A 26,017-nucleotide genomic window follows, 5' to 3' on the forward strand; every position below is an offset into this window, starting at 1 on the left:
AGAGTGCTAAAACGGCCAGGAGTTAATCAAGAGTCAATACAGCAGTGTGCAGCTTTTTAAACATCATCACAAAATACTTAAATTCTTTTCGAGGGAGTTAGATTTTGTGTTTTTTTTTTTTTTCATTTCTGCTATTTTAACTGTTATTTTAATACATAGACAAGGATAAATGTTAATGTTATTTTAGCACTTTGCCTTTCCTGTCTTTTAAATTTACAACATTTTAATAATCATTAGAATTCTAACAGCTGAATGAGCAGCACAGTTACTGTAAAAAAAAAAAATGTATGTATATATATATATATATATATATATATATATATATATTAATTTGTCATCTTTGTTGTTAATAAGCACATGCCTAAAATAGCTGCATTTAAAAGTCGATGGAAAAATTAGAGCCATTGCGTAAGCTTTGTTATCCAACTATTCGATTAATTGTTAAGATAATCGTTGACTAGTTGACTATAAAAATCATCATTAGTTGCAGCCCTAGTACAGGGCCTACACTTACTAGTATTGCACCCAGTATCAGACTTGCATCTGTATAGCAAAGCAGCATGGAAGTATTAGTCTATAATACTATGGTGGTTATTGAGAGATGTTTTGTCAACCACCATTATCCTGGTCATGTCCAAACTGGATTGCATGCTGAAACTTTTGTGTTATTTGATGTATATTTATATAATTATCATATCTTGTTAACATTATAGTAATTTTCCCGATTTAAATTTGTTTTAAAAATAACAGTTTCTGGGTATTACTGCCTTCCATTTTCCATCAACACCTTTAGGGAATTTATTAAAATGTGTCCAGTGACTGTTTTTATATACAGAATTTCAAGTGGCCCGATACATCTGTGATTAATGCAGGTTAAAGCTTATAGTGGCTGCTACCCCACTGCTGCAGTCTTCCACCATAATTCTTCAACATAACAAAAATGCTAACCGACTGGTACCTCATGTTTTCGCTGCTGCTGCGACCACCAAATGAGAGCTAGAATTGAGGGACCAACACTATGAGAGGAACACTGCTGTTTATGTTTATGAAGGTAAAAAGCCTTGTGATTTTGTGTTGTTGTAATTTCTTTTAGCCTTTGACTTGTTGCACATTAATTCAACTGTGAGAGCAGCCATGCCTCATTTATTCCCCTTGATTGTTAACGTCCTTAATTGTGCTGTTTTGATCGGTGCAGTAATTTGACACGACAGGCTTAATTGATCCTGTTATCGTGAGACGTAATGCTCCAATGCCCCCTGGTAATTTTGACACAAAGGCAGGCAGGAACACAAGAGGTTTTGAGAGAGGAGCAACATTGCCAGCTTTAAGCCAGAAAAATACACATTTGAAGTGCAAAGAGTCAAACCGAAGACATCAAGACCACAGACTGTATGACTTGTAAGTTCTGTCCACTGAAATTATGATTCTTTTTGAGATTACACACATTTCCTATTTTTATAACACTTTACTGCAGAGTACGCCTAAAAAAAAAAATGCAGTCTCGATTCACACTTGTTTAAAATAATACTTAAAAAGCTGCATCACAAACACATATTTAATTGTATTGTTGTTAACATGACAGCCGACAGCACCTCCTTACTCTCCCTGAACCCCCAGCGACCCTCACCAACCAGGGTGAGTTGGCATTTCTGCCCTGGCTGGCAAGTCGCGCTGACTCTCATTTATCATCTCGCTGGAGAAGCGATCACATTAATTACCGTATTTTTCAGACTAGAAAGATCACCTAAGATCATTTAGTTTGCTCAAAAAGCAACAGTCCACCTTATACAGTAAACTGGTGCGCCTAATATATGTATGAATTCTGGTTGTGCTTGCAGACCTAAAAGCAATTTTATTTCGTACAAACCCTGTTTCCATTTGAGTTGAGAAATTGTGTTAGATGTAAATATAAACGGAATACAATGATTTGCAAATCATTTTCAACCCTTATTCAGTTGAACATGCCACGAAGACAAAATATTTGATGTTTAAACTGATAAACATTTTTTTTTTGCAAATAATCATTAACTTTAGAATTTGATGCTTGCAACATGTGACAAAAAAGTTGGGAAAGGTGGCAATAAAAACTGATAAAGTTGAGGAATGCTCATCAAACACTTATTTGGAACATCCCACAGGTGTGCAGGCTAATTGGGAACAGGTGAATGGCATGATTGGGTATAAAAACAGCTTCCCCAAAAATGCTCAGTCTTTCACAAGAAAGGATGGTGCGAGGTACACCCCTTTGTCCACAACTGCGTGAGCAAATAGTCAAGCAGTTTAAGAACAACGTTTCTCAAAGTGCAATTTCAAGAAATTTAGGGATTCCAACATCTACGGTCCATAATATCATCAAAAGGTTCAGAGAATCTGGAGAAATCACTCCACGTAAACGGCATGGCCGGAAACCAACATTGAATGACTGTGACCTTCGATCCCTCAGACGGCACTGTATCAAAAAACGATATCAATCTCTAAAGGATATCACCACATGGGCTCAGGAACACTTCAGAAAACCGCTGTCACTAAATACAGTTTGTTGCTACATATTTAAGTGCAAGTTAAAGCTCTACTATGCAAAGCGAAAGCCATTTATCAAGAACATCCAGAAACGACGCCGGCTTCTCTGGCCCCGAGATCATCAAAGATGGACTGATGCAAAGTTGAAAAGTGTTCTGTGGTCTGACGAGTCCACATTTAAAATTGTTTTTGGAAATATTCGACATTGTGTCACCCTGACCAAAGGGGAAGCGAACCATCGCAAAGTTCAAAAGCCAGCATCTGTGATGGTATAGGGGTGCCTTAGTGCCCAAAGCATGGGTAACTTACACAACTATGAAGGCACCATTAATCCTGAAAGGTACATACAGGTTTTGGAACAACATATACTGCCATCGAAGTGCCGTCTTTTTCATGGACGCCCCTGCTTATTTCAGCAAGACAATGCCATGCCACATTCAGTACGTGTTACAGCAGCGTGGCTTCGTAAAAAAAGAGTGCGGGTACTTTCCTGGCCTGCCTGCAGTCCAGACCTGTCTCCCATCGAAAATGTGTGGCCCATAATGAAGCGTAAAATACGACAGCGGAGACCCCAGACTGTTAAACGACTGAAGCTCTACATAAAACAAGAATGGGAAAGAATTCCACTTTCAAAGATTCAACAATTATTTTCCTCAGTTCCCAAACGTTTATTGAGTGTTGTTAAAAGAAAAGGTGATGTAACACAGTGGTGAACATGCCCTTTCCCAACTACTTTGGCACGTGTTGCAGCCATGAAATTCTAAGTTAATTATTATTTGCAAAAAAAAAAAAGTTTATGAGTTTGAACTTCAAATATCTTGTCTTTGTAGTGCATTCAATTAGATATGGGTTGAAAAAGATTTGCAAATCATTGTATTCCGTTTATATTTACATCTAACACAATTTCCCAACTCATATGGAAACGGGGTTTGTACATAGTGTTATAATTAGTGTGACCAGTAAATGGCAGTCACACACAAGAGAGATGCGTGGACTGCAGGATGACGCTTGTTCAATTGACGCCAGCCGATTATCCATATATACTTTTTTTTTTCTTTGTCTTGAAAAAGGGAGGATTTTGTCGTGAAAAAGGGAGGTATCTTTTGTTTTTTATGTTGTTTTTAATAAAAATGAAAAAAAGAAAAAAAAAACATTTATTAAAAAAATAAATAAATTAATAAAAAATTATTCTGCGAGCCCGGTGGTTGGGGGACCACTGATGTAGACCACAATGAAGTGTTGTAAATGTAGAAAAAAATCATAGTATGACCCCTTTAATGCACCTTATTATCAGATGTGGCTTTTGTGTAAAAATAGACATGAATACATCTGCTCATCTGCAATGCACCTTATAATCCGAAGTGCTCTATGGTCGGAAAAATACGGTACTTTCCTTCTGACCCGTCTTTATTATGTGCATGAATGTATTGTGAAGTAAAGTGAAGTGGTTGGGCATGCTGGGTTCCAACTTGATGTTTTTAGTCTTTTTCTATTTAAAAAGATCCCCCCTTCAACCGTCCTTCCGGGACTTCCTATTAAAAAAAGTCAGGAAGATGAGTGGAAATTTCTTTAAAGTAGAACAGGAGGAGTCAAATAAAGCCAGCCCTAACTTGATAGAGCTGCTGCAGCCGTACTCTCCACTCACAGCTCGGAGGTCTGCAGCTGTGTGCAAAGCCAAGATCAGAACCAGAGGAGACCGAGCCTAGTTATTGAAGACTCCTGAACTGTGGTATAGACTTCCTCTCTATTATCTTCCCAGTCCTTCCCAGTCCTTCCCAGACTGAAAACCCACTACTTCTCCCTGGTATTCAACTCAAGACAGACAGGATATCTTGGTTGGTATCTGGAGTCTTCTCACCCATCTTTGTACTTTTGACCTGATCAGTGACCGTATAGAAACCCGCCTCACCTTTCAGGTATTTGTAAGGAGTATGTGCAGTCAAAATCAATGACAGCCCAAGTCGGAACATATGCTTATTAAAAGGATTGGCTAAACCATTAATTCGGGTAACATGTAATATTGTGGTGATATCTGTTGGAAGCGTGCTTTATGCTATTAAGACCACCAACTGGTGGCCAAGCATCTTTAGCAATTAACTTCTTTCTAGGCAACATGCCAGAAGATGCAATTATGCAGCATCGTGGCTTACACTCATATCCAGTGCACTCACCTCTGGATTACCTTTTTTCCTCGAAAAAAAAAAGAAAACCAAGTGAAGCTGCTTAAATGTTCATGTAGCAAGAAATTCCTGTAAAAGGATCCTTGGAGGAAAGCCAAGTAGATGGAGTGTTATTATCTCCACTTTTTGCAGATGAGATTAGCTCCACTCGTTGCGTGCAACGTGAGAGGGCTCCATGCAGACAGTGTCTAATTCACAGATGTGACACTGGATACAATTTGTTGAAACTGGACACACACCACATTCGGTTGCCTAATGTGAGAGTTTGCCTCTGCAAACACCTCAGTTGGTATTAGATTTAAATGATTTGCCTTGAAAAATGATCCGGTGATGAATAACTTTGGAATGTGTTTTGTCTAACGCTGTTGTATTTGCTATCCAGAAGTTTTTATTTTGTGTTTTTTTATCTTCAGACAGGTGCGGAAGGATTCAAGCCCTTAACACCATGGATATGGACACTCAACCTCAAGGACAGCAAGCAGCCGTGCCAGTGTTTCAGCCCCAGGTAGATACCCCATGCAGACATTTTGGCTTATAAATTAATGTTATGCATAGGCCTGATACTTTCTTTTTGTGGATAACTTTGCAAGCTCATGCATTGATACGTGATTAGGGCTGGGCGATATGGCCTTTTTTTAATATCTTGATATTTTTATGCCATATCACGATACGCAATATATATCTCGATATTTTGCCTTAGCCTTGAATGAACAGTTGATACATCTAATCACAGCAGTATGATAATTCTATGTGTCTGAATTAAAACATTCTTGTTCATACTGCATTAATATACATCCTCATTTTAAACTTTCATGCAGAAAGGGAAATCACAACTAAGTCAATTGACCAAATTATATTTATTAAACAGTTATTAACCTGTGGCACAAACATTCATGTCATTTCAAAACAGAAAGTGCAAGACAATTTTTAAAAACAAATAAAGTGCTCTTTTGTGCATGTCACAAAAGATATTTCATTAAGTGTCACATAAAAATGAGCTGCATATCAACTAGCATATGTCCTACGATGTTGATGTGAAAATAGTTGCTTCGGCATTTTGTGGGTGTGGCACCGAACGAAGAGGTTGACACGCACAGTTTGACGCACTCTTCATTCTGGAGCGAGTGACTTTTCAAATGATGCTACAAATTAGCAGTGCTTACTTTTTGTAGCAGCGCTTTTGCCGCATAATTGTTCAACATGTTCCTGGTCTAAGCCAAAGCACTGTCAGACGATGCACCCTGTGCTGTTTTTCTTGGAAATTAATTCTTCCTTCATTTGTTGCCTTCTCTCTTTCGTATTACCACTTGCGACACACCGTTAGCATCAAAGCTAATGTTACCCATGTCGCTACCTCTATGCTCGGGGAGGGCGTGTGACGTTGCACACGTGATGTATGTAAGAAGGTGCGCTTGTTTTAAGTCTCTGTGAGAAGGAGAGACAAGAAAGAGGGAGAAGTTTAATGCCTGCAGCTAAAAGCAACTGTGTGAGAACATATACTCGAATATCACAATATAGTCATTTTCTATAGCGCACAGAGACAAACCCGCGATATATCGAGTATATCGATATATTGTCCAGCCCTATACGTGATGTTGATTTTATGATTAACCTTTCAAAGAAAAGTCAATGTATCAGTAAGGTATCGTCGTATGTCACAATGCTTTTTCACATAGCAATTAAAGACCAACAGAATTGTCTATTAATACTTGTTTGAGAGTGTCTATAAAAGTTAGACATTATCAGTGTTGTAAATGCAGATTTTTGTTGTATTTATTATGTGTAAATAATGCCTGATATTACTTTTGCAAAACTGGACAGCCAGTTGACAGTATGTCCTCCAAGAAGCACACAGGATTTGTCTGTTATTTTAGTGAAGTAATTTACAAACGGTAAATATGGTAGGCTACAGGCTACTTGGAGCTAGCAGGTCCACAACAGCTAAACACACAATAGCACACAAGCTAGACATATGTAATCAGTGTCTTTAATTGAACAGTTTTGCAGTCTAAAACATGACATTTGTCAATACAGTAAAAACAAGTAGTATATAATTGTGTAGTTGCACATTACTCACAAATACAAACTTTCCAACAGGGTTATACGGTATACCAGTACTACTAAAGTACCACGGTACTATCCATCCATCCATCCATCCATCCATCATCTTCCGCTTATCCGAGGTCGGGTCGCGGGGGCAGCAGCCTAAGCAGGGAAGCCCAGACTTCCCTCTCTCCAGCCATTTCGTCTAGCTCTACTATGCTGCCTTTGAAAAATACTGGTACTTTTTTTCATGCGCATGCTGGTGCGCTGCAGCAACTACTGGTATTATGAGCCGAGGCGCATGTTGAGTGAGTCAATACACACAGAGCGCTTACAAGCAAAAACATTGTGGAGACAGAATAAGAAGACTTGCAGAAACAGCAATTCTGCTGGTTAATAAAGAGGGTAGCATATTAGCGGAATCAAAACCACCTATATAAAGTAAACTACTGCTTGTGGATGTACTGATTTTGTAACAAATTCCTACAATTAGTTTTACCTTCTAAATGTCCTATCTGTGTAGTTTTAACCATATTTTTTTTTTTAGTATTTACTTAATATTGTATTTGTCTTAAACACCAAGATTGACAACCATAAATGATAACATTTAATACAATGTAAAATGTTATTGAGTACAATAAGAAAAGCCGTCTATTTCATTTCTTTTAATTTTAATTTATATCTTCTAAAATTGTTCCTTGAGAACATAAAGACACGTATGATTAATGTATCTTAATATTTTCTGTTAAAATAAAGCCAACAATTAAATTTTTTTTCTTTTTTAAAGTGTCAAAATACATATTGCTATCGGTACCAATGCCAAAATTTTGTCAATTCATCCACTAAAGTCATTTATTATTGAATGTAAGGCCAATCGTAACAACAACATGTATGTAAATTGATACAGTAGGTGCTTCTCTGGCACTGCTTTTGTATGTGTGTACGTGCTCCACGGGTGTGAGTGTGTACGAAACAACAGTGAGTAACAAGCCTGAACGCCAGGCTAATTTCTCCATCCGACAAGCAATTTTTATTTAATATACCGTGCTTAGTGAATGTGAGGATAGATATTTGACAATGATGTGTTCTAGCAAACCACTTATGGTAACATAAGCCAGGGCTATTTAGCTACATAATGAAGAGGGCCGCTGTTTCAAGAGGCCAATGTAAATGTTACTTCAGAAAGTGCCTCCGCAGGTTAGATATCTTTGAGACTGCGTTTACTTATTTACAAAGTAAACACTTTGGCTATCACACTGCACTGTCAATAAATTAATTATTCTGCCCTCGCTACCCGTTTTCAGCATGTGCAACTAGTTAACAGTGTGAAGAAAAAGAAGCTCTAGTTTTTTTTCAGAGGATTGATGTTCATTCTTTTAAATGATTTTCCTTCCTTATTTTTATTTCTTTACTCTTTTTTTCCTTCATTTGGAACATAAGACTGAAAATATAAACATAAAATAAACGTAACAAGTATAACGTCCATTTTGTACTTTACTTGAATAAAATATAGGGTTTAGCGTTATTATATTCACACAAACTTCAAATGTTTACACATACAGAAACCACATTAACACAACACTGATTCATTACCATGAATTGATTTACGTAGATCCCGACTTAAACAAGTTGAAAAATGTATTCGGGTGTTACCATTTATTAGTCAATTGTATGGAATATGTACTGTACTGTGCAATCTACTAATACAAGTTTCAATCAGTCAATCAAGCAATCAAAACTCTATGATACTTATCACTATTAGTGTTGTCGCCCTCTCAAGGTCAAATTTAGCACTACATGTATTAAATGAGGTTTGACCGTTACTCTCAGACAAAAAAAAACACAACCATCAATACAAAAGGCATCACGGAGTCAGCAATTTCGATACAAAACAAAATAATTATCTTTATAAACTAACTAAAATAATATCTACTTACAAATGTTTGACCAAGTTTCATGATGACGCTTGCACGTTGGGATTTCTACCATTGTTGCTGCTTGTGTAGATCAATGTGTCTGTCACTTAAAAGGTCCAAAAACAATGACTTGAGCACCTGGTCGAGGTAGAACATTCATACTGGGGCAGTATAGCTCGGTTGGTAGAGCCGCCGTGCCAGCAACTTGAGGGTTGCAGGTTCAATCCCCGCTTCCGCCATCCTAGTCACTGCTGTTGTGTCCTTGGGCAAGACACTTTACCCACCTGCTCCCAGTGCCACCCACACTGGTTTAAATGTAACAATTTGATATTGGGGTTTCACTATGTAAAACGCTTTGAGTCACTAGAGAAAAAGTGCTATATAAATATAATTCACTTCACTTCACTACTTTGTTATCCATCCATTCATCTTCTTCCGCTTATCCGAGGTCGGGTCACGGGGGCAGCAGCCTAAGCAGAGAAGCCCAGACTTTCCTCTCCCCAGCCACTTTGTCCAGCTCTTCCTGAGGGTGGAGCGAACCCCGTTTACGAGCCCCCCCACCCAGCGCGGGCGGGCGCGGACCGCCTCCGGGCGGAACCCGCGTTACGCCTTGTGCTGCGGTGGGGGTGTGGCGGGCGGGTCGAGCTCCACCACGCGACGCGCCTCACAGCGAACTCACACGTGCTTTCCCCCCTTGCCACGAGCCCCGCGGCGCGTGCGGGCGCGGGCGGCCGCCTCGATCCCGAGGCGTTCCCAGGCCAGCCGTGAGACATAGTCTTCCCAACGTGTCCTGGGTCGTCCCCGTGGCCTCTTACCAGTTGGACATGCCCTAAACACCTCCTTAGGGAGGCGTTCGGGTGGCATCCTGACCAGATGCCCGAACCACCTCATCTGGCTCCTCTCGATGTGGAGGAGCAGCGGCTTTACTTTGAGCTCCTCCCGGATGACAGAACTTCTCACCCTATCTCTAAGGGATAGCCCCGGCACACGGCGGAGGAAACTAATTTTGGCCGCTTGTACCCGTGATCTTGTTATTTCAGTCATGATCCAAAGCGCATGACCATAGGTGAGGATGGGAACATAGATCGACCGGTAAATTGAGAGCTTTGCCTTCTGGCTCAGCTCTGTCTTCACCACAACGGATCGATACAACGTCCGCATTACTGAAGACGGCGCACCGCACTTTGTTATCCAGTTGTCGTTAAAGGTCAGATTTTTGACATATGTTTAGATTTTTTTTCCAGCATCAGTTGTTGACCAATTCTCAAGGCTCCAATATCTGTATCGTAACAAAAGTGAAAAAGTTGTATCGCGACACCTATCCCAGCAACAATCAATTGAATATTATACCCTCTGTTTAAATTACACACTGTAGGTTAAAACATTTGTTCTGCTTCTTTTCTCAAACATTTAAAAAAAATATTTTCCTGCATTCTGTAATTTCCTCTTTTCTTTCAACCTTGCTTCCGATTATTATGGTGAGTGAGTATATGAGAGGCACAGCAGTAGACCAATGCAGGATTGTTTTTATTGATCAGAATGCTGGTGGATGGCAGAGCTGTTTCTCTCTACATGCTTCTCTTGGCTCGATAAACCGAGGTTTGCCTCATAGCAGAGGTTGGTCGGATTTTAATATCGTCCTTCAACATCAGGTCTATTGATTTTTTTTTTTTTTTCAGAAGGATGCTTTTGCCTCTATAACTTTTGAATAGACTTTAAACAAGGAGTTCATCCATATGCCCCAGAGTAAATGTGGATGTTTTTTTGTTTGTTAAAAAAGAAACAACACTAAAAATAGGCCTTGCTTGTTGTTCTCCTTGTGTATGCAAGGGCATTAGAACATTACCACTAGAATTGCCAAGGGAGTTAATTTATTCTAAGTTTCATAATTGTAAAATTAAGGATAATTGGGTTGCACACATAAGAAACTCTGCTAAAAGCTCTAATGATTAATTTGACTTTAAGCAACCCCCCATACACACAAACACCAGATCTTCTGCGGATCCCCCAGTTGTTGATTATGTTCTTTTTTAGGCTTAATGATTTTCTTCCCACTGTTTTTCAAACTATTTATAGTGTTTTTCATGGTTATTGACTCGAGTCCTACACTTTGTGCTAATTTTATTTTGCTTCCTTGCCTTTTTCTTTTATTTCTACTGTCAGAGTGCATGTGAACGGATTTTAAAATTTGTTGGAGTTTCAGAATCCGATTAGATTGGTTTTCAGCCTCCATTTCAACAAGTCGTCATGTTTTGCAATTTCTCAAGGTCTGCTCAGTCTGGCATTTTTGGCAGCACAAGGGGGTGCGGGCGGGGGGCCCTATCTTCCTGAAGTAATCTACATTTTATATGCAGTGAAGGATATTCTGTATTTCTTGCAATAGAGCGTAGTTTCTCCGAGTCCCGGAGGTATAATCCATATGCATAAGGTAAACGAGATGAGCTGGTAAGATGTGCATTTTTAATGGCGCATTTGCTCTTCATGTGAGCAGCAAGGTTGAGGAGTCCCTCCTCTCCCCATTTCCAATGAGATTTTGATCGTGGCTACAGATTTTGACAGACCCGGATCCGTCCGTAAGCGTGAGACAGAGCGGCGCATTTGCAGAGTGGCTTTTGCGAGGCGAACGTGAAGTACCTTTAGGCTGAATCCTGGCGTTTTTGGCTGCCTGGTTGGTTCACTGGCTGACTGGCTTAGGATGAATATTGCATGGTGCCGTGCTCAAGGGGGCTGGTGATGGGTGAGAGTGGGTGTGAGCCCTTCTGCCTGCCAGTCACTGTCTCTTTCTGTAGTCCTCACTGTCATGCATGTTAATCTGAACATATATTATGGACCTTTTTTTACAATGTAAAATAATAGGTTTATGCTGCAATAAATCTGAAAGTTTTTACGCTGTCTGAGGTAGTTATTTTGATTATATCTAATGTTAATAGGAATGCGCAAGCACTCCTTCCTAACAATGTGTGAAAAACATGTAGTGGTGGGACATGGTTTTATATAAATACAATTCAATCATGCCTTATATTAAGCACAAAATCTCAATTCCCCATTGAATAATACATTACAGAGGTACTTCAGATTTAATACGTTCCAGAAGCCTCGACAAAAAAGCATGTTCCATTAAAATCAATGTAAATGAAAATATTCCATTCAAGACACCCACAAATATTAACACAAAACAGTAGAGAATAATTATAGTTTTACATGCAGAAAAAAATGTCAAATACATACATCCATTTTCTACCGCTTATTCTCTTTTGGGGTCACGGGGGGCGCTGGTGCCTGTCTTAGCTACAATCAAATTACAACTAAAATTACAAATAAATTACAAGTAAAATCACCAAAATGATTCCTGAGCACGACCACTGCTGCTCCTCACTGTTCCCCTCACCTCCCAGGGTGTGAACATGGGGATGGTTCAAATGCAGAGAGTAATTTCACCACACCTAGTGTGTGTGTAAGAGACAATTATTGGTACTTTTTTATTTTATTTTACTTTTTATTTTAAAAGGATTAAAACAACAGTTAAGCCCACTCTTACCTTAATTGAAGACTCTTGTTGGCGAGGACAGAGATGAGTGAAGATGGAGGAGAAGGGAGAGCCGAGTGGACACAAGTTTCCTACTTTGCTACAAATTTTTTCTTGAATTCAACAGTATTTTTCATTTTTTTATTCACAACCTCTATTTACAACATGGTTACAGTATCTTTCGGATTATAAATCGTTTCAAAGTATACGTCGCACCGGCCAAAAATGCATAATAAATAAGGAAAAAAACATAACGTAACATATTATGGTAAGTGTCATTCAAATAACTACAACATATAGAACATGGTGGCAGAGGGGTTAGTGCGTCTGCCTCACAATACGAAGGTCCCTCAGTCCTGGGTTCAAATCCAGGCTCGGGATCTTTCTGTGTGGAGTTTGCATGTTCTCCCCGTGAATGCGTGGGTTCCCTCCGGGTACTCCGGCTTCCTCCCACTTCCAAAGACATGCACCTGGGGATAGGTTGATTGGCAACACTAAATGGTCCCTAGTGTGTGAATGTGAGTGTGAATGTTGTTTGTCTATCTGTGTTGGCCCTGCGATGAGGTGGCGACTTGTCCAGGGTGTACCCCGCCTTCCGCCCGATTGTAGCTGAGATAGGCGCCAGCGCCCCCCGCGACCCCGAAAGGGAATAAGCGGTAGAAAATGGATGGATGGATGGATATAGAACATGCTATACTAGGGCTGGGCGATATATCGATATACGATATATATCGCGGGTTTGTCTCTGTGCGATATAGAAAATAACTTTATCGTAATATTCAAATAGACGTTTTCACGCAGCTGCAGGCATTACACTCTCCTCTTTCCTGTGTCTCCTCACAGACAAGCAGGCGCACGTTCATACGTCACTTACTGTCACGTCATACGTATACGCCCTCGCCCAGCGGAGAGGTCGCGGCGTGGCTAACGTTAGCTGTGATGCTAGCGGGTTGTTGCGGAGAAAGAAGGTGCGGATCTCGTAACAAATGAAGGAAGAACTAATTCCCAAGAAAAACAGCACGGGGTCCATCGTCTGGCGGTGGTTCGGCTTCAAGCGGGAATATGTCCAATAGACAACTTTAATTTGTCGTGTGTGGGGCACAAGCGTTGCTACCAAAATTACCATTGCTGCTAATATGTAGCATCATTTGAAAAGTCACCTGCTAATAACTTTAATAAATACAGTTTTGGTAAATTGACTTAGTTGTGATTTCCTTCTCTGCATGAAAGTTTAAAATGAGCATATATTAGTGCAGTATGAACAAGAATGTTTTAATGTAGACACATAGAATCATCATACTGCTGTGATTATATGCATCAAGTGTTCATTCAAGGCTAAGGCAAAATATCGTAATATATATTGTATATCGCGATATGGCCTAAAAATATCGCGGTATTAAAAAAAAGGCAATATCGCCCAGCCCTATGCTATACGTTTACCAAACAATCTGTCACTCCTAATCGATAAATCTCATGAAATCTTCTTCCTTGATGTCGCTTCTAAACAACTCTGCCAACTCCAAAGTTATGCGCCGGTTCCTCTTGTCGTTTTCTGCTGCATATTTCACTCTAGCTTGTAATCTGCAGTACGTGATTTCCTTTTCGGTGCCATTTTTGTTAAGCCCTTCTCAGTTTTTATAAGTTACCGCCAACGATGAAATGATCCACTTTAATAGCTACGGCAGTAGCATATAGCATATAGCAGTTAGAATTCCATGAAACCACAATGCACTTCTGCCATGACCTGTCCCCGCCGAGTTCCTAGTGTGTGTGACGATTGCTGACGTTCTCTACGTCTCTTCCGCGAATGAGATAAATAATATTATTTGATATTTTACGGTTATGTGTTAATAATTTCCCACATAAGTCGCTCCGTAGTATATGTCGCACCCCCGGCCAAACTATGAAAAAAACTGCGATTTACAGTCCGAAAAATACGGTAATTATTTTGCAGTTTTACTGGATTAACAAAAGAAAGAGTTTCCCCGATTCTGGTGATTCCGTTTTGACACTCGAGTCGGCTGAATTCTAGACGGGCAACCTGACTACAGTAGTTTGGTACATGTATGGATGTCACGATATGGAAATTTCATATTACAGTTATCATAACCAAAAGTATCATGGTTATTATCGTGGTGTTTTTGAATGCGCGGAAAAAGCACTCATATACACGCACACAAAACACACACACACACACACACACACACACACACACACACACACACACACACACACACACACACACACACACACACACACACACACACACACACACACACACACACACACACACACACACACACACACACACACACACACACATTAAAATCTTTTGACCAAGTACATTTTTAAAAAATAAAAAATCAATAGACACACTGATTGAAAGCCCACTATTTTGCATGTTTTGTGTTTGTTATGCTTTGTTGATCAATGTTTTTGTCTTCGTATTTTATCTGTTTTTTTTAGATTTATTTAAATGTAAAGTGTGTCATTAAAAATCTATTATTAATACCGGTATATATTTTGTCTGGTGGACGTTGGGTCATCTATCTCTGTTCAAGGGTCATTGAACACACTTTAAAAACACCTCTGTGTCGTAATCCTCGATCACTCAAGCTAAGCGAGCACAGCTTGTAGGTTCAATGTGCACAATTGTATATATCAGTTGTTCACACAGCAAAGTGTGTATTTAAGTTTAGATTGGGGTATGTTATTTCTTGATGGGGAAATACATTGGCTTTTGTTTTCATGTTAGCATTTCGGTTGGTGAAATGGCGCTAGTCAGTTTATGAGTTTATTAATTTGATTGATTTGAATAATTTCTTATTAAACATCAGCCCGACCTTAGCTAAACGAATACTAAAAATTGAAGTATATTTATATAACGCTTTTCTCTTGTGACTTAAAGCACTTTTTACATAGTGAAACCCAATATCTATGTTACATTTAAATCAGTGTGGGTGGCACCGGGAGCAGGTGGGTAAAGTGTCTTGCCCAAGGACACAACGGCAGACAGTGACTAGAATGGCGGAAGCGGGGATCGAACCTGGAACCCTCAAGTTGCTGGCATGGCCACTCTACCAACCGAGCTATACCGCCCCTTGATAAAGTAGACAGGATTGAAATATTACAAACTGTGAATCAGTGTCCAAATAAGACCTCAAATGATTATGTAGACATGAATATATCATTTATAAAGAGCATCATTGATTCAGTTCAAATTCAGGGAATATTTTCCTGGACATAGAAGGACTTTGAGGGCAAAACCCAAATGATTTAAATGAGTAGTAGATAGTATTTTTTGCTTTAGTTTAGTAGTTTTTGCTTTTGATCCACTTTGTATCTTTTTTATGATGTTTTAAATTTAATTGTTTTTTTACTTTACCTAATGTTTTGCACAGCGCTTTGTGATTTTATCTGTGAAAAGCGCTTTACGTACTTACTTACTTATTTACTTATTTGAGGGGACAGTGTGGCGCGGTTTGGAAAGTGGCTTTTCCAGCAACCTGAGGGTTCCTGGTTCAATCCCCGCCTTCTACCATCCTAGTCACATCCGCTGTGTCCTTGAGCCAGACACTTCACTCTTGCTCCTGATGGGTCCTAATTAGCGCCTTGAATGGCAGCTCCTGCCATTAGTGTGTGAATGCGTGTGTGAATGGGTGAATGTGGAAATAGTGTTAAAGCGCTTTGAGTTCCTAAAAAAAAGTACAAAAGCGCTATATAAGTATTACTTACTTTTGATTAGTTATTGTGTACTGTTGACTTTGTTTCGAACAGACATTTGTATGTAACAAAAGAGAATAGGAGCTTGTCAATATCACTGCCCATAAATAAATTGAAAAATGTACATGTACATGTGATTGGTATGAGTTTTGGTATCAACCGATCTCACTCGTGGAGGATCGGTATTGGATTCGGCGGTATATAATACCGATCAGAACCACAGAAAACCGTATTATACGAAATTACAGTTTATGAAAACCAAAGTACCATTGTTGTTGTGATGACAGAAGCCAGAAGGTACAGGCAAACACAGTAGCTATATAAAAATGTGTAAAATGTTGGTGCTGATCCAACTGAGATTAATGAGCCTTGGCAGAAATCTGCACTCACTTATTTTACAGGCTTTATGTATTTATTTATTTATTTATTTATATCTCTGGAAGTTTTGCTGTGATTCTAGAAGAAGTTTTTCATATGTGTTAAAAAATGTACACCCACATCTTAAAGGTTTACAGGAATCCAGCTTCCACTCGGGCAGTGGGCCAGTGTTCTCTCTGACCTAGCCAACATGGTGTGGATGTGTTTGGGGTGTCCATGTCCGCCTGTCTGCCCTCTCCGCTGCCATTGGCCTTTCTGTGGCTGCCGTTGGCACTGCTGAGCTGTCAGATCAAACCCTCTCCCCCTCTGCTGCTTGTCTCCCTCTTTCTGCCCCCTCTCCCCCCACGTGTCTCCGCCTTACCCCGTCAACCTTCCATGTGTCTTGTCAGCTGTGTTTGGAAATGGCGTCATTATTGGTCAGCCTGTATCACACTTCTTCTGATGAGCGCTCTGTCTCTCCCCATCCCCCTGCTGCTCATGGCAGTTTGTGTGTCACCTTTCTAACCCAAGACATACTGTCCTTCACCGACGCTACCCATAATGCCTTGCTTAGCTGCCACCTAATTTATTTCCCATGCACCTTGTGCCCATCAACTGTCAAAATGAGATTAGTGCACATAAATATAGCTGGCACAGCTGAAAAAACACACAAATTAATTATAACGATCAGAGGTGGGTAGCATCACTGATCCCAATCATCCATCAGTTAGATATATCGATACCGAACACATGAATAAACTGTCAATTTTTCAATTTGTTTATTGTGAGCCAGGGTTTCCCTGACGAAGAGCGTGGGTAATACAAACCCCGTTTCCATAGGAGTTGGGAAATTGTGTTAGATGTAAATATAAACGGAATACAATGATTTGAAAATCCTTTTCAACCCATATTCAATTGAATGCACTGCAAAGACAAGATATTTGATGTTCAAACTCATAAACTTAATTTTTTTTTGCAAATAATAATTAACTTAGAAATTCATGGCTGCAACATGTGCCAAAGTAGTTGGGAAAGGACATGATCACCACTGTGTTACATCACCTTTTCTTTTAACAACACTCAATAAACGTTTGGGAACTGTGGAAACTAATTGTTGAAGCTTTGAAAGTGGAATTCTTTACCGTTCTTGTTTTATGTAGAGTTTCAGTTGTTCAACAGTCCGGGGTCGCCGCTGTCGTATTTTACGCTTCATAATGCGCCACATATTTTCGATGGGAGACAGGTCTGGACTGCAGGTGGGCCAGGAAAGTACCCTCACTCTTTTTTTATGGAGCCACGCTGTTGTAACACTTGTCTTGCTGAAATAAGCAGGGGGTGTCCATAATAACATTGCTTGGATGACAACATATGTTGCTCCAAAACCTGTATGGACCCTTCAGCATTAATGGTGCCTTCACAGATGTGTAAGTTACCCTTGCCTTGGGCACTTATGCACCCACATAACATCACAGATGCTGGCTTTTGAACTTTGCGCCTATAACAATCCGAATGGTTATTTTGTTCTGGAGGACACCACGTCCTCTGTTTCCAAATATAATTTGAAAAGTGGACTCGTCAGACCACAGAACACCTTTCCAGTTTACATCAGTCCATCTTAGGTGAGCTCGGGCCCAGCCAATCCGGCGGCGTTTCAGGATATTGTTAAATGAGTTTTGCTTTGCATAGTAGAGTTTTAACTTGCACTTACAGATGTAGCGACCAACTGTAGTTACTGACAGTGGTTTTATGAAGTGTTCTTGAGCCCATGTGGTGATATCCTTTACACACTGATGTCGGTTTTTGATGTGCTGCCTTAGGGATCAAAATTTCGTATTAAATAAATAAATAAATGGGTTGTACTTGTATAGCGCTTTTCTACCTTAAAGGTACTCAAAGCGCTTTGACACTACTTCCACATTTACCCATTCACACACACATTCACACACTGATGGAGGGAGCTGCCATGCAAGGCGCCAACCAGAACCCATCAGGAGCAAGGGTGAAGTGTCTTGCTCAGGACACAACGGACGTGACGAGGTTGGTACTAGGTGGGATTTGAACCCGGGACCCTCGGGTTGCGCACGGCCACTCTCCCACTGCGCCACGCCGTCCCTAATTATTATTATTATTATTAATTACTAAGTATTATCATCGCTTACGTGCAGTGATTTCTCCAGATTCTCTGAACTTTTTGATGATTTTACGGAACGTAGATGGTAAAATCCCTAAATTCCTTGCAATAGCTCGTTGAGAAATGTTGTTCTAAAACTGTTCGACAATTTGCTTACAAAGTGGTGACCCTCACCCCATCCCTGTTTGTGAATTACTTAGCATTTCATGGAAGCTGCTTTTATACCCAATCATGGCACTTTATCTTTATTAAAAACAACTATCCACAAATATAGCATATAGGGTTATTAGAGACTGTACTTGTACTTAAAGACTCTTTAATTCTGTCGCTCGATGTCCACAGTGAACAGCGAGCATGACGTCACATCATGACTTGCTTTGCGCTGCTGCTCAAACGGCATTTTTCTCTCCTTAAAAGCCACCACAGTCCACTGAATATTTGCAGACTGCACATTTTGTAGATCGCTTCCCACGGGTATATCTTAGAAATATTAAAGTACGTCCACATCGCAGACATGCTGACTCCGATCTAGACAATTCTGTGCATATTGCTTACGTCATCACAATATCCGATTTCGGCAGTGCTGTTTCAGTAATAAACATTTTTTTTTTCAGTGGCCGACTTTTCTGTGCATCACTTGTCAATAGTGTGCTTACACACTCTATATACATCCATTTATACTTTTTTAAATTTATTTTTTTCGCATAAAAAAAGCCCCATTCATTTTTAAGGTCTGGCGGCTTTTATTTTGTCATGGTGGGCCACCACAATCAATTACATGGAGGGGGAACCCTGTGAGTGCTGTTGACAGTGTAACTATATAAGAAAAGTATTTCAAATACATACTTATCCTCGTTTGCTACATATAATTGTTTGAGCAAAGCTAAGTCAATAGTGCATAGTAACTAAGCAAAAGCAAAAACTACTATCTACTGCTAATTTAAACTATTTTTGGTCAGTGCCATCAAAGTCTTTCTTTGTCCAGTCGATCATTCACTGAATTTGTAAAAATGAATAAATAAACGCTGACCTTTTTTGAAAAACATAAAAATATTGATCTATAACTCTGGTATTAATCATACATGTTATATTACTTGGTATCAAAACCACCATTTTTATTTCCTCTCATGTGTCGTGTAATTTTGCCACAACAATGCTGACACACCAACTGTTGCTGTTATATTATCGTCTGTTGCTGTTATATTATCGTCTCTCGACTCTTGTTACTCTATTTGTTAATTTTAGCTGCTTACCTTCTGCTGTAACACGGATCCACCTGGACGACTTAAAGTTTACCCAGCCCTTATTTCGTGGTGTAAATTGAAACTAGCTGAGTCTTCCAGTGTTAATTATATTTGAAAATACTTCAACTGCGAAGAAATGTTTATTCGTCAAAATAGAGGGGATTATTTGTATTAGCTACTCCACACTATGTGTGGGGAGACATAATTAACTGCTACCCTCTTGTCAGCCGGGGGACTAAAATTAAATAGTGTTAGCCACAGGTGATCGGCTTTAAGAAGCAATAATCTGCAATGGCAATCACGTACTTTTTCATAAAAATTGTCCGATTGATCAGCACATTCCTACAAAGCATAAGTTGTTTTATTGTGTTTGTTTACATTTATTTTGAACTGTAGGCCTGAGGTAATAGCTGATATCAGCCAAGTGATTTTGCAGGAAAAAGCAATCTAGTACAATGCTTCTACCTATGCAGGTGCAAGAGTGCATGTCTAACAGACTTGAACAGTCTAATTTGGGCCCTGGTGTGCAGCGGTCCGACCCCTCTCTCCCCTGATCTCTTCAGTCTCCCCCAGCGCCACTAAGGGTCATTTCCCTGTGACTTCTCCGTATGTGTGAGTGTGTCTCGGCCAGGCCCTTGTTTCAGCTGGGAGCCCCTGATTGTGTGACACCCATGTGCGGCGGATGAGACGGCCTGTCAGTCAGCCGTGGCTCGGCCGCCCTTTGAAGGCCAGGCCAGGGGCGCAGAGGTGCCGCAAATGGCCTGTGAAGTTTACATACACTGCCCACTGCTAAACAGATTAGCTCTAATGAAGTGTCTAATGCCGGGGCTGCTGGCTGACATAATCCTGCCTGGCAGCCTGGCCCCTTGGCTGCCAAAAAAGACGCCCTCCCTCCAGCCCTCTCTTCCGCCCTCGCACGGCCTCTGCTGCCACCCAAGGCGACTCCACACGGGGAGGTGCCCACTGTTAATCATGCCGGACAGTGTGCGATCTGACATGCAAATGTAGGTCATTGCATATGTAAATGTGTGATTACAGGGCTGGCATGCCAGGACACATTAGCAAGACTGTGCTCTCAGCAGGCGGTTGTCACAGCGCTTTAGAGGCTCATGCTAACATTTGTCAAGCTACCACGCAGCGAATGAAAGCAATGCCCTCTTGTCCTCTCTCTCTCCCTCTCTCTTTCTTCCTTCATTGTCTTCCTATACAAACAGTATATTTTTTGCATACATACCTCTGACACCTCCCTGCCCCATATTCTCACTCTTCCAGTAATGCAAATCTTAACAATCAAAACATTACTGAAATAATTTTTGACCTAAATTACGTAAAGGTGCTTTTAGTAAAGCTGAGTGGACACTAGGGTTGAAGTTGGCACGCGTCTAATTACTTGATGGCAGGAAGCCGCGTTACTGTGTGAATGTGCGAACAACAATATGAACTTTTTGGGGTCTCTTGTATAACTGGACTTTTCCATTTTCCTCTTTACAAGAGGAACCGATCCCAAATTGGTTGCCAATTTTCTCCTTTCACTTCACTTTTTGACTGCAGCTTTACTTGTTGATTACACAGAAATTACAGCATAGTCACTTTAATAAATATTAGTTTGAATAGCCAGAAAAAAATCATAAATTTTTGCGCCAACTTCAAATGCAGAAAATATACTTTATTCATTTTCAGGCAAATCCATTCAAAATAATGTTGCAATAACTTGACTTTAATTGAGGGAGATTCCTTATTCAGCACATTCTGACGCTTTTAATCCTGTATTGACAGTTAATTAATGTGCTAAATAAGTATATTCCACTTTCTACCGCTTTACCCTCATGGTGGTGGCTGGAGCCTATCTCAATATTAGTTTGAATAGCCCGAAAAAAATCATACAATTTTGCGCCAACTTCAAATGCAGAAAATATACTTAATTCATATTCAGGCAAATCCATTCAAAATACTGCTGCAATAACTTGACTGTAATTGAGGGAGATTCCTTATTCAGCACATTCTGACACTTTTAATCCTGTATTGACAGTTAATTAATGTGCTAAATAAGTATATTCCACTTTCTACCGCTTTACCCTCACGGTGGTGGCTGGAGCCTATCTCAATATTAGTTTGAATAGCCAGAAAAAAATCATACATTTTTGCGCCAACTTCAAATGCAGAAAATATACTTAATTCATATTCAGGCAAATCCTTTCAAAATAATGCTGCAATAACTTGACTGTAATTGAGGGAGATTCCTTATTCAGCACATTCTGACACTTTCAATCCTGTATTGACAGTTAATTAGTGTGCTAAATAAGTATATTCCACTTTCTACCGCTTTACCCTCACGGTGGTGGCTTGATCCTATCTCAGCTGCATTCGGGCGGAAGGCCGTGTACACCCTGGACAAGTCGCCGCCTCATCACAGGGCCAACACAGACGACATTCACACTAACATTCACAAACTAGGGCTAATTTAGTGTTGCCAATCAACCTATCCCCAGGTGCATGTCTTTGGAGGTGGGAGGAAGCCGTAGTCCCCGTAGGAAACCCATGCAGTCATAATTATATTAATTATATATCCATTATATGTATGTACATATACATAAATAAATAGATAAAATATTTAAATAAATATAAATGTTCTTTATGGGGGTTTAACTAAGCAGGAAAACCTGCAAAACAGGCTTGTAGGGATGAAATAGCCTCTGTAGTTTTTCCTGACCTAACGTATATTCCACTTTACCCCGGTATTAAGCCCTGTATAATGGATAAACAACAGTAACCTTGTGCGTGCGTGCGTGCGTGTGTGTACTTACGCCATATATTGGCATTTGCACACTTTTTGTGTGTGTGTACTTACGCCATATATTGGCATTTGCACACTTTTTGTGTCTTTTTACGCATTAAAAATCAGAAAGGACGCATAGGTCGTCACTGGTGACGGTGGCAGAGAAGAGGACTGTGGACAAACTAGTGAGCATCCTGGATGATGCCAGTCACCCTCTGCATAGCGTTATCAGTAGCCAGAGGAGCCTGTTCAGTGCTAGACTGCTTCATCCCAAGTGCAGGACTAATAGACTCAAGAACTCCTTTGTCCCACACGCCATTAGACTGTACAACTCCTCTCTGGGACGGGGGACGGGGGGTATTAGGATGACAGGGGATGCAAAACATTAACAGTGCAATACGTTTTCATAACATGGTCACTACTGCCTACTTTGTCTTGTTATATTCTTATTTTACTGTTATATTTTTATTCCCATTGTTTATATTCTTTTTGTAATATTTCTCTATTTTGTTTCCTTTTAAACCCCCATTATTTACTTTTTACTTTTTTCTTTAAATTGATCCCAACTCTGTACACTGCTGCTGGAATTTTAATTTTCCTGAAGGAACTCTCCTGAAGGAATCAATAAAGTACTATCTATCTATCTATCTAGTTCCAGAGGTCCGTGCTTTTTTTTCATCGGCCCTGCCATCTATGGGTCAAAACTCCGGTTTACTTGTTTTTTTTATCGAGTCAAACTTCCATCCCTGTTTATTGCGTTTTTTTGGTCGACTTTAAAGTCACTGACTTTCTGATACAATTTTTCAAATTTTGCATTGCCTAAAGTTTTATCAATCACAAGTACTGCATTTCCGGTATTAGGACTCCCGTGTGTTATTGTTTTCATCATGGCGAGCCATAAACCCAAGAAACGAAGCTTCATTGAAAAGTGGCTTCAGGAGCCACTTTTCAGCAAATGGCTCACTTACGAAGATGGAAAGATGTTTTGCACACCATGTAAACGGGCTAATAAAAAGAACACCTTTACAAATGGGCGCAATGAAGAAACATCATGTTAGACCTTTCCTGCTTGTCTACTCCCAAACAGTGGTCGAGGAGCGCAGGGGAGATGTTCCTTCCAGGGCCCATGTATTGTTGGGGGTAACACCCTCCACTTTACTTGGCAGTGGGTCCCTACAATTCCGCTTTTAATGCTGAAGAAACAAGTCCATTGCAGAGAACCAACACATTTAGCTGAACTGCAACAATTTTGTCAAGATGAGTGGTCAAAAATTCAACCAGAAGCTTGCAAGAAGCTTGTGGATGGCTACCAAAAGCTCCTTATTGTAGTGAAACTGGCGAAGGGACATGTAACAAAATATTAACATTGCTTTATGTATACTTTTGACCCAGCAGATTTGGTCACATTTTCAGTGGACCCATAATAAATTCATAAAAGAACCAAACTTCATCAATGTTTTTTGTGACCAACAAGTATGTGCTCCAATCACTATATCACAAAAAAATAAGAGTTGTAGAAATTATTGGAAACTCAAGACAGCCATGACATTATTGTAAACTTTTGATCGCAACTGTATCAACCAAACAAGGGCAGTGCCAATAATGTTGATGTATTTTCATACAATAGTAATACATTATATTTAAATTTTTCATGTGGTCGGTCAGTGTGAATGTAAAAAAAAATATATATTTTATCAGTTTTATTGTTTATGCAGCATATTGTACATGCAATTATCACTGACCATTACGGGATGATCAGTGGGATGCAACCTGTTTGTCTAGTACAATGATTTCTCGTGAAACAGGTTCAAATTAAATGTTGCTAAGTGGCGGAAGTGATTATATCATTCCTGACGGTTCACACCAATTGCAACAACTATTGTTACAGAAAGCAAGAGAATCAAACAAGTGTGATGACTCTTCTTTCTTGTGTATTGTAGTGCCAAGACAATACTTCCCCCTCTACCTCCCGCTCTATTCCATCCCTGTGTCCTAAGTCCACAGAGCGGCTCCTGCAAGCATGTTGGCAGTGCTGTTGACGTGTGGTATTCTGATGTCTGTCACCTTCTGTTTTGTCCTGCTAACGCCTTCCCAAAGTTTTACCAAAAGCGGGAAAGGTCACTGCAGACTTGTCACACATCATATACTGTATATTGCGACTCCTACTAGCGTATTATTATATGTCATTATCATATTTTACCAGTTAGTTTTTAAATTATAGAGGCGGATTGTCTCAGCCTGCTGAGTAAAATCTGTGAAGACTGGCAGTGTAATGGCCTCTCAGAGGAGACAAAATATTTAAACACATTTTTTTCAGAGTTGATAATGGAAAAACTGCCCGTTTTCATAATTTTTGGTTTGAATTTTGAATATTTGTTTTAATAACTTTTAGAAGGCTTTGTGGCCCTTTATTTAGCTCTACATGAAAAAATGGCTATGCTCGTATTGAGAATGAGTAGGAAGTAATTAATATTACACAATGTTTTACAGTCTTTTGATACTTTCTGGTCTCATTTGTTGTTTGTTATGGAATACAAATATGGCCTTAGTGGTCTTCTCAGTTAAAAAGTGTCAACGGGAGTTCAATTAAATAGGTTTATAATTATTTGTGCTTCTTTTCATATATGATTCAATTTAGTGTTGTATCAATTATTTGTATTTGATTTTAAATTAATGGAAATGGCATGCAAATTGTTATTTCCAGCCTTTTTTTGTTTTATCCATAGACAAGATATGCATAATTTGGACATAACTTTATTTATAAATTAAAGCAGGGTTCTCTCGTGCCTGTGAAAACCTGAAAAATTAGTGACCAATTTTCTTGTCATGAAAAGCATATGTAAAACGAGGCGAAACAAAGTCAACTGTCCTGCAAAGAGTTACCGTATTTTCCGAACTAAAAGGCACGCTTAAAATCCTTTCATTTGTGGGTTCTTTCGAGGATGTTGTAGTCGTAATGATTTGTGCAGTCCTTTGAGACATTTGTGATTTGGGGCTATATAAATAAACATTGATTGATTGATTGATTGATTGATTTTCTCAAAAATCGACAGTGCACCTTATAACCTGGTGCGCCTAATGTACGTATGAATTCTGGATGTACTTACTGACCTCACAGCAATTTTATTTAGTACATGCTGTAATAAGTGTGACCAATAGATGGCAGTCACACATAAGGTACCAGAGTCGTTTACAAAAAGAGTATGGAGGTGCCATGATTGTGTGCGGCTGTGCCGGGAAGCATGCGTTGCGTTGGTTCTGAGGTAAGATTTCCTGGCAAAATAAACCGTAATAATAGGTCTAAATATAGTTTTAAACATACTCCAGCTCATAAACTTACAATGAAACATGCTTTTATTTTGTCAAAGTATCATTTTGCGACTGTATTATACACTCAGCTATATACTTTCATGCAGTGTTTACTTGGAGCCAGAACATTTCCAGTAAGATTTGGTATTGAAAAAAAAAATTACATTGTAGATAAGTTGTATTTGAAGCAAAACAAGTTTTGGCAACAAATGAATCCAAACATTGAAAAAAGACAATTTTGGGGTGGATATTTGAATTATGACACGTTTTCGATACCAATAGTCATATTTTG

General features: G+C 39.6%; 1 protein-coding gene across 1 annotated transcript in view; it reads left to right on the plus strand.

Annotated features, from left to right (window-relative positions):
- nek7 (NIMA-related kinase 7) overlaps positions 1-26,017 on the plus strand; it is a 132,036-nt gene that overhangs the window by 42,797 nt on the left and 63,222 nt on the right. Inside the window, exon 2 of the mRNA XM_061883495.1 lies at positions 5,114-5,205. Coding sequence (XP_061739479.1) covers positions 5,146-5,205 — 60 coding nt within the window. The 5' untranslated portion in view covers positions 5,114-5,145. The remainder of the gene's footprint in view (positions 1-5,113; positions 5,206-26,017) is intronic.

This window comes from Nerophis ophidion, linkage group LG22, assembly GCF_033978795.1.
Source record: "Nerophis ophidion isolate RoL-2023_Sa linkage group LG22, RoL_Noph_v1.0, whole genome shotgun sequence".
NCBI lineage: Eukaryota > Metazoa > Chordata > Actinopteri > Syngnathiformes > Syngnathidae > Nerophis > Nerophis ophidion.